This window comes from Peromyscus maniculatus, chromosome 10, assembly GCF_049852395.1.
Source record: "Peromyscus maniculatus bairdii isolate BWxNUB_F1_BW_parent chromosome 10, HU_Pman_BW_mat_3.1, whole genome shotgun sequence".
Classification (NCBI taxonomy): domain Eukaryota; kingdom Metazoa; phylum Chordata; class Mammalia; order Rodentia; family Cricetidae; genus Peromyscus; species Peromyscus maniculatus.
This window is the reverse complement of record NC_134861.1, coordinates 6213163-6228897: the sequence shown is the minus strand read 5'-3', so window position 1 is coordinate 6228897 and position 15735 is coordinate 6213163. Positions and strand designations below refer to the sequence as shown.

General features: G+C 44.3%; 1 protein-coding gene across 2 annotated transcripts in view; it reads right to left on the bottom strand.

Annotated features, from left to right (window-relative positions):
* Prr14l (proline rich 14 like) overlaps positions 1–13852 on the bottom strand; it is a 76337-nt gene extending 62485 nt beyond the window's left edge. For both annotated transcript variants that reach the window (XM_076545785.1, XM_076545786.1), the window contains exons 1-2: positions 13571–13852; positions 1116–1641 (exon numbers count right to left, since the gene is read on the bottom strand). In XM_076545785.1, the coding sequence (XP_076401900.1) occupies positions 1116–1592 (477 nt within the window). In that variant the 5' untranslated portion in view covers positions 1593–1641; positions 13571–13852. The remainder of the gene's footprint in view (positions 1–1115; positions 1642–13570) is intronic.
* Between the last annotated feature and the right edge of the window lie 1883 nt (positions 13853–15735).

Here is a 15735-nt window from a genome sequence, read left to right as displayed (position 1 = left end):
GCCGGGCGGTGGTGGTGCACGCCTTTAATCCCAGCACTCGGGAGGCAGAGCCAGGCGGATCTCTGTGAGTTCGAGGCCAGCCTGGGCTACCAAGTGAGTTCCAGGAAAGGCGCAAAGCTACACAGAGAAACCCTGTCTCGAAAAAAACCAAAAAAAAAAAAAAAAAAAAAAAAGATTGGGTTTCTCTGTGTAGCATTGGCTGTCCTGGAACTCACTCTGTAGACCACCTCAAACTCACAGAGTTCCACTTTCCTCTGCCCGCCTCCACCGAGTACTGAGATTAAAGGCATGTGCCACCCACCATCACTACCTATTGCAACCTTGCTTTTTGAGCAGGGTCTCCACTGAACCCGGAGCTCATAGATTTGGCTCAGATGGCTAGCCAACAAATTCCAAGGATCTGCTCTCTCTGCTACTGAGATGCTGATGTGCCTGGCTTTTTTTTATGGGGGGTGCAGAGGATCTGAACTTTACCAATTAAACCATCTCCCCAGCCCTGGCACATAATTATCTAACATCATATGTAGAAATACATTATTTTGAGGGGCTGGAGAGATGGCTCAGCAGTTAAGAGCACTGACTGCTTTTCCTGAGGAGCCGGATTCAATTTCCAGCACCCACATGGTGGTTAATAACTGTCTGTAACTCCAAGATCTGACACCCTCACACAGACATACATGCAGGCAAAACACCAATACACATAAAATAAAAATAAACTTAAAAAAGAAATACATTATTTTTAGAGACTCAATAATCCATGCAATAGTGAAAGCACAGTAGTGCTTTCTTGGGCCAGGGACTGGAGCCATGGCTCAGTGGTTAAGAGCACTAGCTGCCTCTTCCAGAGGTCCTAGATTCAGTTCCCACCACTCACAAGGTGGCTTACTATCATCCAGAACACCACTCCCAGGAGACACAACACCCTCTTCTGGATTCCATGGACAATGCACATATGTGATCCAAGACAGAACAGACAAAACACTTATACACATAAAAAACAATTATTTTTAAAATGTTTCAAACTAAGTCACAGGCTACCTGTCAGAATCTGCGATTTATCATCTGCAGTGTCGTCACTCACATTGAACGGATCTGCATCAAGACTCATTTCTTACCTGACTGGGGCAGATCTTTTCTTTAGTAGCTGTGGAATGTTGGCATGGGTCTTCCTTTGCTCCCTCACAGGGGTCTCGGAAAACTTCGGCCTGGTCTTCTTGATCTCTGAAGACCTTTGGCTCCATGCTCTTGGTTCTCTCTTCCCTATCCAAGAGCTCAAAAGCCACAGGCCCTCTTGCTGTGGGGTCCACTAGTCCACACCACCCAGTCTTGCCCCCATAATCCAAGGTCTCAAAGGTTTCTTCACAACAGCCTTCTGCATGGGTCCTCTGCAGCTCCAGGGGTGATGCCCTACTCTGACTTCTAGAAGAGCTTGAGGCTCCAGGTTTTCTATCTGGAATCATACTTGGCTCCTTCTCAGCATTGAGCTCTTTGGAGACACTGACTGAGAGTTCAGAGTATAACTCCTGTACCACAGCAGTCATGGAGGAATCAGGTGGAACTGGCTGAGTCTCTACTCCAGATGACAACAGCATTAGGGCAGACGGAGATTAGGAGTCAAGTCTCTTACATCAATGGTTTACCCTGACACAAATCAAAGGAAGGGATACACGTTTAAAACCTTGACAGGGAAAAGAACTGTTTCAGTTCACTTGGGGTAAAATATAGAAAACAGCCGGGTGGTGGTGGTGGTGGTGCAGGCATTTAATCCCAGCATTCGGGAGGCAGAGGCAGGCGGATGGACCTGGTCTACAAAATGAGTTTCAGGACAGCCAGAGCTGTTACACAGAGAAACTCTGTCTCAAAAAATAAAACAAACAAACAAACAAAAATGGAAAACAGATTCAACTTCAAATGTCAGCATTCTCAAATACCAAAATGTCTATTGAAATGGTGGAAAAAGACGAATCTTCAATAGGTATGTCATTGACCTTAATTAAAATACTGCCTTGTGAATATTGTTTAAATGTGAAGCACATAACAGAGCTTAGTGGTAGAGCACTTATTTACTCAGGGTATAGAAAACCCGAGTTCAAGCCCTAACACCACCAAAATTAACTGTTACCACCGAGTGTTGGGGCTCATACCTGTGATTCTATTATTCAGAAGGTTGAGACAGAAGGATTAACTCAAGTTCAAGAACAGCCTCAACTACAGACTGAGTTCGAGGCTATCCTGGGCTAAGATTGAGTTCCTATCTCAAGAATATGGGGGGAGGGGGAGGTGCTAGCAAAACGGCTAAGTGGTTAAAAGTTGCAGATGACATGAGTCATAGTCTGTATGAAGGTGTATTACTGTGATTGGTATAATAAAAGGTTAACTATTGGCCAATAGATAGGCTGGAGGTATTGGCAGGACTTCTGGGCAGAGAAAGAAAGGAAGAGGAGGAATCTAGGCTTGTGAGAGAAAAGGCAAGAGACTTGGAGGAAGCAGGATGGGCAGTGCATGACAGAACATAGATTAATAGGAATGGGCTAATTTCAGTCATAAGAGCTAGTTAAAAACAATCCTTAGCCAAGGCCAAGCTTTCATAATTAATAAGTCTCCATGTCATTATTTGGGAGCTGGCTGGCAGGACAGAGACAGACTCCTTACATCTCTGCTTCGGATTGCTGGAATTAAAGGCATGGGGCACCACCACCCAGCTAACACCTGGCATTTTTATATGGGTTCCAGGGATCAAACTCAGGTCCTAGCTATCAATAAAATTTTGGTGAATGAATATATGTTCCAATATATGAAGGATATTGGAAATTTTAATAAATTTACCTTTCTTCTTTGAAGGAAGATACTGGAAAATGCAATTTCATTCCGTTACATACTTGAGATCCATCCAGACAAGACAAGTTCCTAACTAACCCAACTCCTTTAGCAGAATCCTTTTTGACTTTTATTCAACTTGTTGAGATTCTCCAAGAGTTTTTATAGCAACCACCTATTTAATTCACAGAAGAGTCCCGTGAGCTAAGCAGTGCCAGTATCACCTTCCCGTTATAGATCTTAACACCACAGCCGAGGAGGTAGAAAATGACAAGCCTAATATGATATACTAAGGAAAGGAGGACTCTCAGAGGAGGACTGCCACTGTGCTGGTGGTTAAATGTCTTGTACTGACTGCTAGAAACAGGCTATTTGCTGAAATAGTCACCTAAGTATTTTGCAGTAGTACAGGGATGAAAATATAGCTCAGTAGTAGAGTGCTTGCCTAGCATGCATGAAGCCTTAGGACATTTGTGGGGGAGGAGCTGGGGCAGAGAGTGAGAGCACAGAGAACGCACACGATGCCACATGCTAGTTCTTTTTTTATTTGTTAGTTTTTGTTTGTTTGTTTGTTGTTTTGTTTTTTGATAGAGTTTCTCTGTATATTCCTGGCTGTCCTGGAACTAGCTCTGTAGACCAGGCTGGCCTCAAACTCAGAGATCCACCTACCTCTGCCTCCCAAATGCTCGGATTAAAAGGTGTACTGGATACATGCTAATTCCTAAAAACAAAACAAAACAAAAACAAAAAAGGGTTTTCTAAAATTCTTGGGCCAGGGACTGGAGCCATGGCTCAGTGGTTAAGAGCACTAGCTGCCTCTTCCAGAGGATCTGGATTCAGTTCCCACCACTCACAAGGTGGCTTACTATCATCCAGAACACCACTCCCAGGAGACACAACACTCTCTTCTGGATTCCATGGACACTGCACATATGTGGTACAAGACAGAACAGGCCAAACACTTATACACATAAAAATTAAACACTGAAGTAAACAAGATTTAGGAAATATTTGCTTTTAGATGGGAGGTGGCACACATCTTTGGTATCAACACTTGGGAAGCAGAGGAAGGCAGAACTCTGTATGTTGAGTTTGAGATCAGCCAGGTCTATATAGCATGTTCTAGGCCAGTCAGAGCTGCATATTGAAACCTTGTCTCAAAACCAAAATTACCTAATTTGAAGGCTGGAGAGATAAGACTCTGGTTATGAGCGCTTACTGTTCTTACAGAGGATCTAGATTCCAGCACCTACATCAGTTAGCTCACAACCAGCTGTAACTGCAGCTCCAGGGGATCTGACACCCTCTGGCCTCTGAGGGCACCTGAATGCTTGTGGTGCACATAAACTAATGCAAGGACACATACATATATATTAACTTTAAAAAAATGAATAAGAGGCTGGAGAAATGGCTCAGAGGTTAAGATCACTGGCTGCTCTTCCAGAGGTCCTGAGTTCAATTCCCAGATACCATATGGTGGCTCACAATCATCTATAATGAGATCTGATGCCCTCTAGACAGACAAGAGTACTCACAAGTTAAAAAAAAAAAAAAGCAACAACAACAAAAAACAAAAAACAAAGCAGGGCAGTGGTGGCGCACGTCTTTAATCCCGGCACTCGGGAGCTGGAGGTAGGTAGATCTCTGAGTTCAAGGCCAGCCTGGTCTACAAAGTAAGTTCCAGGACATCAAGGACTAAACAGAGAAACCCTGTCTTGAAAAACAAATAAATAAAAAATAACAAACAAACAAACAAATAAATGCTGCCTAAATCAGGGCTAGAGAGATGGCTCTCAACTGTTAAGAACACTGACTACTCTTCCAGAGGACCCAGGTTCAATTCTCAGCACCCACATGTCAGCTCAAAAGTATCTTTAACTCCAGAATCCAACACCCTCACACAGACATACATGCAGGCAAAACAGCAATACACACAAAATAAAAATAAATAAAAGTAGCTGGATAATGGTGGCGCACGCCTTTGATCACAGCACTTGGGAGGCAGAACCAGGTGGATCTCTGTGAGTTCGAGGCCAGCCTAGTCTACAGAGTGAGCTCCAGGACAGCCAGGGCTACATAGAGAAACTCTGCCTCAAAAAAAAAGAAAAAGAAAAATCTTACTGGGGAGATGGAGGCAGGAGGATCAGAGGCTTGGCTATATAGCAAATTTGAGGCCAGCCTGGGTGACATGAGACCTTTTCTCAAAACAAAACGAGGCACATGATGGTACTTGTCTGAAATAGCAGCATTCTATAGGGTAAGACAGGAGGATTAGCAGGGGTAGGAGTCAGGGATTGGAGGTCAGACTACGGTACACACTGGGTTTGAGTTAAGCATGGGCTGTATTGAGACCTTATTAAGAGAAAAAAAAATTAACTCGTTTCCAAATACTAATTACACATTTAATAATAGAACTCAGGAGGCAGAGGCAAAGGATCAAGGCCAGCCTGGTCTACAAAGCAAGTTTCAGGACAGCCAGGGCTACACAGAGAAACCCTGTATCCACAGGAAAAAAAAAAAAAAGCAGGTGTTGGCTCAGGCCTTTAATCCAGCATTAGGGAGGCAGGTGCATCTCTGTGAGTTTGAGGCCAGCCTGGTCTACAGAATGAGATCCAGGACAGGCACCAAAACTACACAGAGAAACCCTGTCTCGAAAAACCAATATATAAATAAATAAAATAAATAAATAAATAAATAAATATTGTTCAAGTCATTAATCTCACAGTAGTAATCCTAGCATTTAGGAGGCTGAAGCTAGGAGAACCTAGGATTCAAGACCAGCCTGGGTCACTCAGGGAGACCTGGTTTCAAAAAACATAGAAAAAAGAGAGAAAGAAAGAGAAAATCCCTAAATTACCCAGGAGAGATCCACTATTACACTACTATATACAGAAGAAACATGGCAAAACCCATAGATTCTCCATCTAGAAACAATGCTATGGGGCTGGAGCAATGGCCGCTCTTGCAGAGGACCCATGTGGTGGCTCACAGCCACATCTAACTCTAGTTCCAGGAGCCTGCCACTGTCTTCCAGCCTCTACAGTCACCTGCATACAGACGGTACACGTACATACACTCAGCATATACATACACACATAAAATAGAAATACAAACAACTAAAAATCAATAAATATCTTTAAAAAACAGTGTGGGGGCTAATTTATCCCTTTCAGAGTTAGAATCTTCCTTTCTCTAGCTACTGGATATTTCTGAAGGCACTTCAGATTTTAGGTCATTTGTCTATGTATATGGGAGTTAGCAGAAATAAACTGGAATTGCTAGCTGATGCCAAAGGGAAGTAGGAAATATTCAATTTTACCTTGGTTTGGATTCCTCTTCCTAGTTATCACAATGCACACTAGTGGAGTAAGTACAGGAAAGAACAGTGTAAGAATGGGTCACCAAGATGGCTCAGCAGTTAAACTGCTTGCCTTTCAAGCCCGCTGACCTGAACACAATCCCTGAAACTCACAAGGTAAAGGAGACCCACCCCCCAAGTTGTCCTCTGGCCTCTACATACCACTGTGGTGAACACAGGCCCACAGTCACATACACCATCCATACACAATAGCGTAAATCAAGACATGTGAAGAGTAAGTGCATCTCCCTGTGGGAAGAACACACCTGCAACTGCAGCACCTGAGCAAGCAGGGCCGTGAGTTCACGAACCCGGGATACACAGCCACTCTCCACCAAAGAAAACAAACTTACGGGTGCACACAGGCTTCTTGGGTCGCTGCTACCTTGTGTTCAAGACCTCTTTCTGCCCTGCCCACCAGGGAGATGTGGGTGTTCTCAAAAGCTAACCCACAACTCTCTTCCTAGGTGTCATTTCCTTGATGATGTCACCCTTCCTTGAAGTTTCTCTGCTGAGGAAAACTCAATTCTGTCTCCTTGGACTGGGACTGTAGCTCAGTGAAAGTGCTGGCCTGGGTCAGAGGATGAAAACATGGCTCCAGAGTTCAGAGTGAGCACTGCTCCTGCACAGGGCCATTGTCAGGTTCCCAGCAACCACATCGAGCACACCATAACCTCTTGTAACTCCAGCTCCAGGGGATCCAATTCCTCTTCTGGCCTCTGAGGCTACCACATGCATGTGCACAGACACACACATACACACAAATAAAAAAAATGGGGGGGTCCCCCCATCCTTAGCACAGAAGATTAAAAACACAACAACACAAAAAACAAAAACAACCAACAAACTGTTCCTTTGATCACTGTTACCATTATGATTCAAAAAGTCCACTCTTGGGTATACGCATAGAAAAACATGTCTACAAAACACAGGACAAACATTCTTAGCAGAACTATTCACAGTGGACAAAAAATATAAACAAATACAAATGATCAGTGATAAGTGGATGAACAAAATATTTGTCTAGTTATTCAAAGAAATATTAAGCCATAAAAAGGAACAAAGTACCAAGAGATCACAAAATAGACAGACTTTGAAATTACTATGCTAAGTGTAAGAATCCTGTTAGAGAAACCACGAATTTTAAGGCCTTATTTCTATGACATTTCAAGCACAGGCAAATCTATAAAGTGGATATTAGTAGTTACTTAGGGATAAGAATGGGCCATTGGGGCTGGAGAGATGGCTCAGAGGTTAAGAGCACTGCTTGCTCTTCCAAAGGTCCTGAGTTCAATTCCCAGCAACCACATGGTGGCTTACAACCATCTGTAATGAGATCTGGTGCCCTCTTCTGGCCTGCAGGGATATGTGCAGACAGAACATTGTATACATAATAAATAAATAAATTTTATTAAAAAAAAAGAATTGGGCCATCACAAAGTGACAGGGAATACTTAGTTTCATTCTGGAATAATGAAATTGTTTGGGGACTGGACAGATGGCTCAGTGGTTAAGAGCACTTACTAATCTTATAAAGAACCCGAGTTCAGTTCCCAGCACCCATATGGTAGATCACAACCACCTCCAAAGGACCCAACAACCTTCAAAGGGAACCACACACATACAGAGACAAATGGAAGATTTTGAGGCCAGTGTGGTCTACACAGAGAGTTCCAACCTATGCAGGGGTACACAGTGAGACTTGGTTGGTCTCCATTATAAATCAACAAGTAAGCAAATAAAAGAAAAAGTTCTAAAATTAGGGCTGGAGAGATGGCTCAGTGTTTCAGCTGCTCTTGCAAAGGACCCAGGTTTGGTTCTCAGCCATCCATCTACATAGTGGCTGATTTCCGTTAAATCTAGTTCCGGGGACCCAGGATCCAATGTTGTCTTCTGGTGCCTGTGGACACTGCAGGCAAAACACTCAAGCACACAAAATCTTTTTTTAAAAGTTCTGAACCAAATGTGGTAGAGTACATCTTTAGTCCTAGCACTCAGGAGGCAGAGGCAGGCGGATCTCCCTGAGTTCCAGGATAGTCTGGTCTACATAGGGAGTTCCAGCACAGCCAGGAATATTTTGACAGACCCAGTCTCAAAGCAAAACAAAATAAAAGCCACCAAAAATAAAGTTCTAAAATTGATCACAGTAATGGCTGTACTATAAAGTGCATAGACTTGTAGAGTTTAAACAAGCAAGCTATGTTAGTTTCTACATGTGTTTACATGGCTTTTTACTTGTTTTTTGTTTCTGTGGTGCTTAAGATCAAGCCCAGGGCTTCAGAAATGCTAGGCTAGGTTGCTCTACCATTGAGGACCATCTCTAGTCCAGATGAATTGTATCTTGATGAATTACATCTTAACTGATATTTGAGGTGGAGTATTTAACAGCTCAGCTGTTCTATGTATTTTATTTTTATTTTGTGTGTATGAGCATTCTGCACACGTTTATGTATCTGTACAAGGCCAGGAGTGGTAGCACTCGAGATGAAGAGGCAGTCTTAGGCCAGCCTGATCTAAAGCAAGTTCAGAACAGCAGGGCTGTTACACAGAAAAACTCTGACAAACCAAAGGGGGAAAGGCAAGGAAAGGCAGGCTGCTCAGGAGGTTAGGATGACAGACACTCCATTACATACAAGTTCCAGGTCAGCCTGGGTTACATGAGGACCCGCCTTACAGCCCCACTGATGAACCACAGATTAACAGTGTTGCCTGGGAGATGTGCTCAACAATAACCCATTTGTCTGTTGTACATTAGTGATTACTGTATCTTAACTGTATTTCGATGGAAAGCATTTGTTTGGAAGGTATAAGACCCTGGGTCTGAGCACCAGCAACACAAAAAATGAGCCAACAAACAAACAAAAAACAAATAGTATGAGTTACATTACATGGCTTTTATCAGTCTCCCAGATCTAAATACAAAAAAGCTGCTAAATACATAACTAGCAAGGATTAGCCTTTTATTTTATCATTATTTCTCACTGTCAGCCCTCTGTCTCAACTATCAAAGTTCTTAGATTAAATCCCTAATAAATTTGAAAAACCATTAAAAAAAATTCCTTAATAAATGTGTAGCAAAAAGCAAAGAACAAGCTAGTTTAGTCTACAGAGCCAGTTCCAGGACAGCCAGAGCTACAAAGAAACTCTCTCTTTCAAAAAAAAAAAAAAAAAAAAAGAAAAGAAAAAGAAAGAAAGAACAAGTAACATGTTTATAAAATACAGACAGCGATTTATTTACAAGCCTTCTCAATGACTTATAACCAAGCTACTAGGGAAGAATACCAGGTCATTATCTAGTTTAAGGTTTGAGCAAAAATTAACCCATTCACTTAAGAATGACTGCTTAGCAGGTTGGAGAGATGGTTCAGCGGTTAGGAGCAATCTTCCAGAGGATCTGGGTTTGATTCCAGCACCCACATGGCAGCTCACAATGGTCTGTAATTCTGGCTCTGGGAATGTGATGCCTCTGGCCTCTACAGGTACCAGGTGTGCAAGCAAAACACTCATATATACATAAAATAAAATTTAAGGCTGGGTGGTAGTAGCACACACCTTTAATCCCAGCATTTGGGAGGTAGAGGCAGGTGAATCTCTTGAATTCAAGGCCAGCCTGGTCTACAGAGTAAGTTCCAGGACAGCCAGAGATACACAGAAAAACCCTGTCTGGAAAAACAAACAAAAAAAAAAGAAAGAAAAGAAAGGGGGAAGAGATAGTATAACAAGTGACCTCTCATCTGTTTCCAATGCAAAGCTCTATAGGGAACAGTTCAATCTCTGGACTAGGGCCAGTGTCCCTATTCTGACTCCACTCACAGCTGCACAGCCTGAAATGTCTTCGGTTTAAATGAACTTTCCTGGGCTTGTTTTCCCCATGCAAAGTGACCAAGTCAAAATAATCACAAGAAAATCCCACTATGAAAAGGATAACTTCTCTTTTGTTTCAGATATCAACAGGAGTACAGGGCTCAAACTAATGCCTTCAGGAGGTACTCATGGACATTTGAGGCAATTTAAGAACACTTTACATACAAAAAAAAAAAAACAACAAAAAACCAGAAAGCTTTTCTTCAGTGTGCCTTCAGGTAATCTGGAAGTGTGAGCCCCTACCCTACCAAAAATAAAAAATGACAGACACCTACTAGGAAAGAATTAATTATCAGCCGGGCGGTGGTGGCGCACGCCTTTAATCCCAGCACTCGGGAGGCAGAGCCAGGTGGATCTCTGTGAGTTCGAGGCCAGCCTGGGCTACCAAGTGAGTCCCAGGAAAGGCGCAAAGCTACACAGAGAAACCCTGTCTCGAAAAAACCAAAAAAAAAAAAAAAAAAAAAAAAAAAAAAAAAAGAATTAATTATCAAAACTCTGTGTCATTAGAATATTTTACAATGCCAAACAATCTACAGTGGCAACATTCCTAATCAATCAACTCCCCCCAACACACACACACACACACACACACACACACACACACACACACACACACAAATTTTAAACAAAAAAAGCAGAATAGAGAACTATAAAAACAAAGAAAAGAGAATAGAAAATGTACCACAGTAATCCCTTCTCTTTAGTTCATTGGGGCACACACCTTTAATCCCAGCATTTGGGAGGCAGAGGCAGGTGGACCTCTGAGTTTGAGGCCAGCCTGGTCTACAGAAGGCGTTCCAGGACTATACAGAAAAAAAACAAGGAAAGAAAAAAAAAGGAAGAAACAAAAAAGAAGAGAACATTGGGCACCACCATGCTGTGTCAAGGAACAATACTCAGAACGATCAGGCCCTCAGAAGTTCCCAGCACCCCTTTCACCTTGAGAAAAGGGCTTTCTTTCCCAAAGATTCAGATTCTGCAGCCAGTCCCTCCACCAGGATCATTCAGACACTGTAGCCAATTCTTCCTTGAGGGAATCTGGAGAAGAGGCCTCTTCTTGAGGGACAGAAAAAGAAGAATCTTTAATGAGCTCTCCCTAAATCAGGAGCACTGGCTCACACGTGTGACCCCTCTGGCTGACGCACAGTGACTACTGAGAGTCTGAGGACAGACCTGGATAAACGGTGAGTATCGGGCCAGCTAGAGCTGCACAGCAAGACCCTGTCTCTAAAGACAAACAACAAACCGCTAAACAGGGTCTCAATGCAAGCAGAAAGCAAGACCAGAAGAGCACACACGACACAGGACCCCCAGTTCTTAAACATGAACTGTGCAGGGGGTCTCCAAGGCATCAGGCACTGTTTCCCTTTCCTTTTTTATTATTAACATTCGGGAAAAAGAGCCATCTTTCAACAGAGCAGATGAAACTGAAAATGCTCTTGATGTCTACTGACAAGAGACCATGAATGAAAGATTTTCATACATCCATCAAGGGAAAAGGGAAAGAAACCATCTCACCACTTTACAGACTGGAAAGGATAGTCTTACTTTTCTTATGTCAGCTGGAGGTTGGAGACTGACGGTATGTATTAAGATGAAGTTTGTTTTTTGGTTTTTTTTTTTTAATTGTCACAAAAGCAAGTGAAGGGAGTGGAAAAGCAGACCTAGATAGATTTGGTGGACAAAAAGTCTGGCTTCTGGCATCAAGTTTCCTCCCTCTTAAGAATCTTACTAGGGTGCCTGGAGGTGGTGGTACACGCCTTTTATCCCAGCACTTGGGAGGCAGAGGCCAGCCTGGTCTACAGAGCGAGATCCAGGACAGCCAGGGCTACATAGAGAAACCCTGTCTCAAAAAAAAAGAAAAAGAAAAATCTTACTGGGGAGATGGAGGCAGGAGGATCAGAGGCTTGGCTATATAGCAAATTTGAGGCCAGCCTGGGTGACATGAGACCTTTTCTCAAAACAAAACGAGGCACATGATGGTACTTGTCTGAAATAGCAGCATTCTATAGGGTAAGACAGGAGGATTAGCAGGGGTAGGGGTCAGGGATTGGAGGTCAGACTACGGTACACACTGGGTTTGAGTTAAGCATGGGCTGTATTGAGACCTTATTAAGAGAAAAAAAAATTAACTCATTTCCAAATACTAATTACACATTTAATCCTAGAACTCAGGAGGCAGAGGCAAAGGATCAAGGCCAGCCTGGTCTTACAGAGCAAGTTCCAGGACAGCCAGGGCTACACAGAGAAACCCTGTATCCACAGGGGGAAAAAAAAAAAAAAAAAGCAGGTGGTGGCTCAGGCCTTTAATCCAGCATTAGGGAGGCAGGTGGATCTCTGTGAGCTCGAGGCCAGCCTGATCTACAGAGCGAGATCCAGGACAGCCAGGGCTATTACACAGAGAAACTCTGTCTTTAAAAAAAAAAAAATTAATCTTTCTTTCTTGTGATTATTCACTAAGGCTCTCTTTCTTAACTTGGGGAGTACAGTACAGTAGGATCCCAAAACAGAGATGTCCTTTATCATAGGGGTGTGGGAAAAGCCTTTCTGGTGGAAAGAATGGGTTAAACATTTGTGATGGAGGATACATTCACAAGAACATCTGCTTCTTTGAGCAGGACATGACTTTTCTTTCTTAACAAATCAATACTAACAACTGACCAAAAGTTCACTGTTCACTAAGCATTTTCACAAAACTTCCCTCAGCCCTCATGACAATTCAGAGAGAAAGCACCAGTTAGAGATGGGCTGCAGCTGACAGGGGATGAGTCAAGGTCACAAAGATGTGAAGTGGGAGATACAAACTTGCAAATATCACACTCCAAAAGAGGAAGAGCAGCTCACTGAACACTAAAAGGCCTAATAAAAACACAAAAAGCAAAGCTCCCCTGCTGGACATGATTGGGGGGAGGGGGAAAGGGCTGACTTGGAATAACATAAATTCTGGGCCTTCCTCTCTTTATCTTGAGGTGCAGGTGAAAAATGAAGGGAAGACAATCTGTTTTTGGTTTTTGGTATTTTTTGCTTTTCGTTTTTTTGCAGAAAAGAAAGATACCTCTGTTACTTTTTAGGAAGTTGAGAATCTCCTTCACTTGGAAGACGTTGACCAAAGTGGGGGTTGTTTGGAGATTACCCCTTAGATCCTTAGGATAAAGAATTCCCCTTTGGCACCATAAACGGGTCTCCCTTTACTGACAAATGGACCAGAGCTGAAGAAAGGCATATGCTGACAAGGGGCGTCGTCCTCTCCAAGGAGAGAAGTTGTGTGTGTGTGTGGGGGGGGGGGGGGGGTCCCTTGCAGATGGAGGTTGAAAGGGAGCCTCTTTTCCCTGGAGCCAGGACTCTGAGAAGCTGTTTTCTCCCAGCGACGTGGGGCCTGATCTCCTCCATGTCTGTGGGTGTTTCTGTCACTAACGACGCAGCTTTGGTGCCCTTCAGCGCCCCCGAAAGGCTGGGGGCCCGGACCCCCTTTAGTCAGCACCATCCCGCAGAGAACCCCCGGGGCGCTGTGGGGCCGCCCGGGCCTCTTACCCTGTGGCCTGCTCCGCGGCTCGTGCTCATCCCGCCAGCTTGGCCTCGGCTGCCTGGATCCCCACTGTCCCCGCCGCCGCCAACTCTACCAGATCTTCTGGAGCCGAGGCCCGAGGGCGCTCCGGCCTCCGCCGCTTCTACAGTCCGCCTCCCCCCCCCCAACCCCACCGCACTTCCTCATCCGGGGCCAAAGCCAGCCATGCGGACGGGTCTTGATCCCGCCCCCGCACAGCGCGCGCGCACTCGGGAGGGCGGCTCTTCCCAGCCGGTACCTCCGCCCTCGGCTGGCCCCAAACACACTCAGCCCCGCCCCCATCCTACCGGCTCTTAAAGAGAAACACACCGTTTGGCCCAGTTCCTGTCTCCAACTGTTACCAGGGCCATGGTCCGATCCATTTCTGTGACGTGCACAGCTGCCACCATCCTGGCAGATCGTGATACCTTTTAACAACTACAATCACACCGTTCTCCTGATGCTTCTAATCACACTGGCTACTAAACCTAAACGATACACCCGGAAAGTAGTTGCTTACTCTTCGTTATTATTTCTCTGCCACTTCAGCTTTGAAAGTACCGCATTTCATCTCTTACCGTTGCCTGCCCCTTCCCATCCTCGCCTGTTTTCTTCAGCACTATATCACAACACCTAAAGAAGTGTCAGCCGGGCGGTGGTGGCGCACGCCTTTAATCCCAGCACTCGGGAGGCAGAGGCAGGCGGATCTCTGTGAGTTCGAGGCCAGCCTGGGCTACCAAGTGAGTTCCAGGAAAGGCGCAAAGCTACACAGAGAAACCCTGTCTCGAAAATCCAAAAAAAAAAAAAAAAAAAGAAGTGTCTGGCAGGACGGGCCGTGGTGGCGCAGGCCTGTAGTCCTAGCACTTGGGAGGCAGAGGCAGGTGGGTCTCTGTGAGTTCGAGGCCAGCCTGGTCTACAGCGTTAGTTCCAGAACAGCCAGGACTGTTACACAGAGAAACCCTGTCATGGAAGAAAAAAAAAAAGTGTCTGGCAGAGATTAGAATGGAAAAAGCGTTGGGAGGGATTAAATATATCCATAGAAAAGTCAACTTCCCCAAATCATAGACATGATTTACAAATAGACAATAGACACCTATAGTTTCCTAAAGCTAATGAGCCGGGCAGGTGATGAAGGCTTTGGGGAAAACTGTAATTACCTTTTCTCTGATTAGGATCTGTGGAGAGAGCTGAGGCTTGGTGGTGCACTCCTTAACCCCAGCAGAGGCAGGGGGATCTCTGTGAGTTCCAGGCCAGTCTGGTCTACACAGTTGAGTTCCAGGACAGTGCGACCCTGACTCAAAAAACAAACAAACAAAAAAGATCTGTGAGAGGCAGCTCAGTGTTAAAACAGGATATGTCCTGCCTTCCTAGTGGATTTGAGGTCAGTTCCTAGCAACCTTGCTGGGAGGCTCACAGCAGCTTATAACTCCAGCTCCAGCCAGAGCCCCTGCTTCCGGCCTCCACACCCACACTCAAACATCCCACACACACAAACACATAATTAAAAAATAATTTTTTAAACATAGCTTTGAGCCAGTGAGCGTGCATTTTGCCTGAGATAGTGGTTTTTCTCAGCGGTAGGACTGAAAATACACAAATTCATATACCAACCCTAGTATTTATTCTTGGGGCTGAAAGAAATCATATGCAGCATATATGAGTATAGTTTCCATATAAGTTACTGATTAATTAACTAGCAAGATAGTATGGCACACCTTTACTCCCAGCACTCCAGGAGTTAGAGCAGAGGCAGGCTGACTTCTGTGAGTTCCAGGTCAGCCTGGTCTACAAATGGAGTTTCAGGACAGCCAGGAATGTTAAACAGAGAAACCCTGTCTCAAAAACAAAACAAAAAACCAAACAAACAAACAAAAAAACAATTAGAGCCGGGCAGTGGTGGCGCACGCCTTTAATCCAAGCACTCGGGAGGCAGAGCCAGGCGGATCTCTGTGAGTTTGAGGCCAGCCTGGGCTACCAAGTGAGTTCCAGGAAAGGCGCAAAGCTACACAGAGAAACCCTGTCTCGAAAAACCAAAAAAAAAACAAAACAATTAACTAAAAATTCACTTGGAAACATTTTGAAGGAGCTGGAGAGAACACTCAGCAGTTGAGACTGGTGCTCCTGCAGAGGACAGAGTTGGGTTTGCAGAACC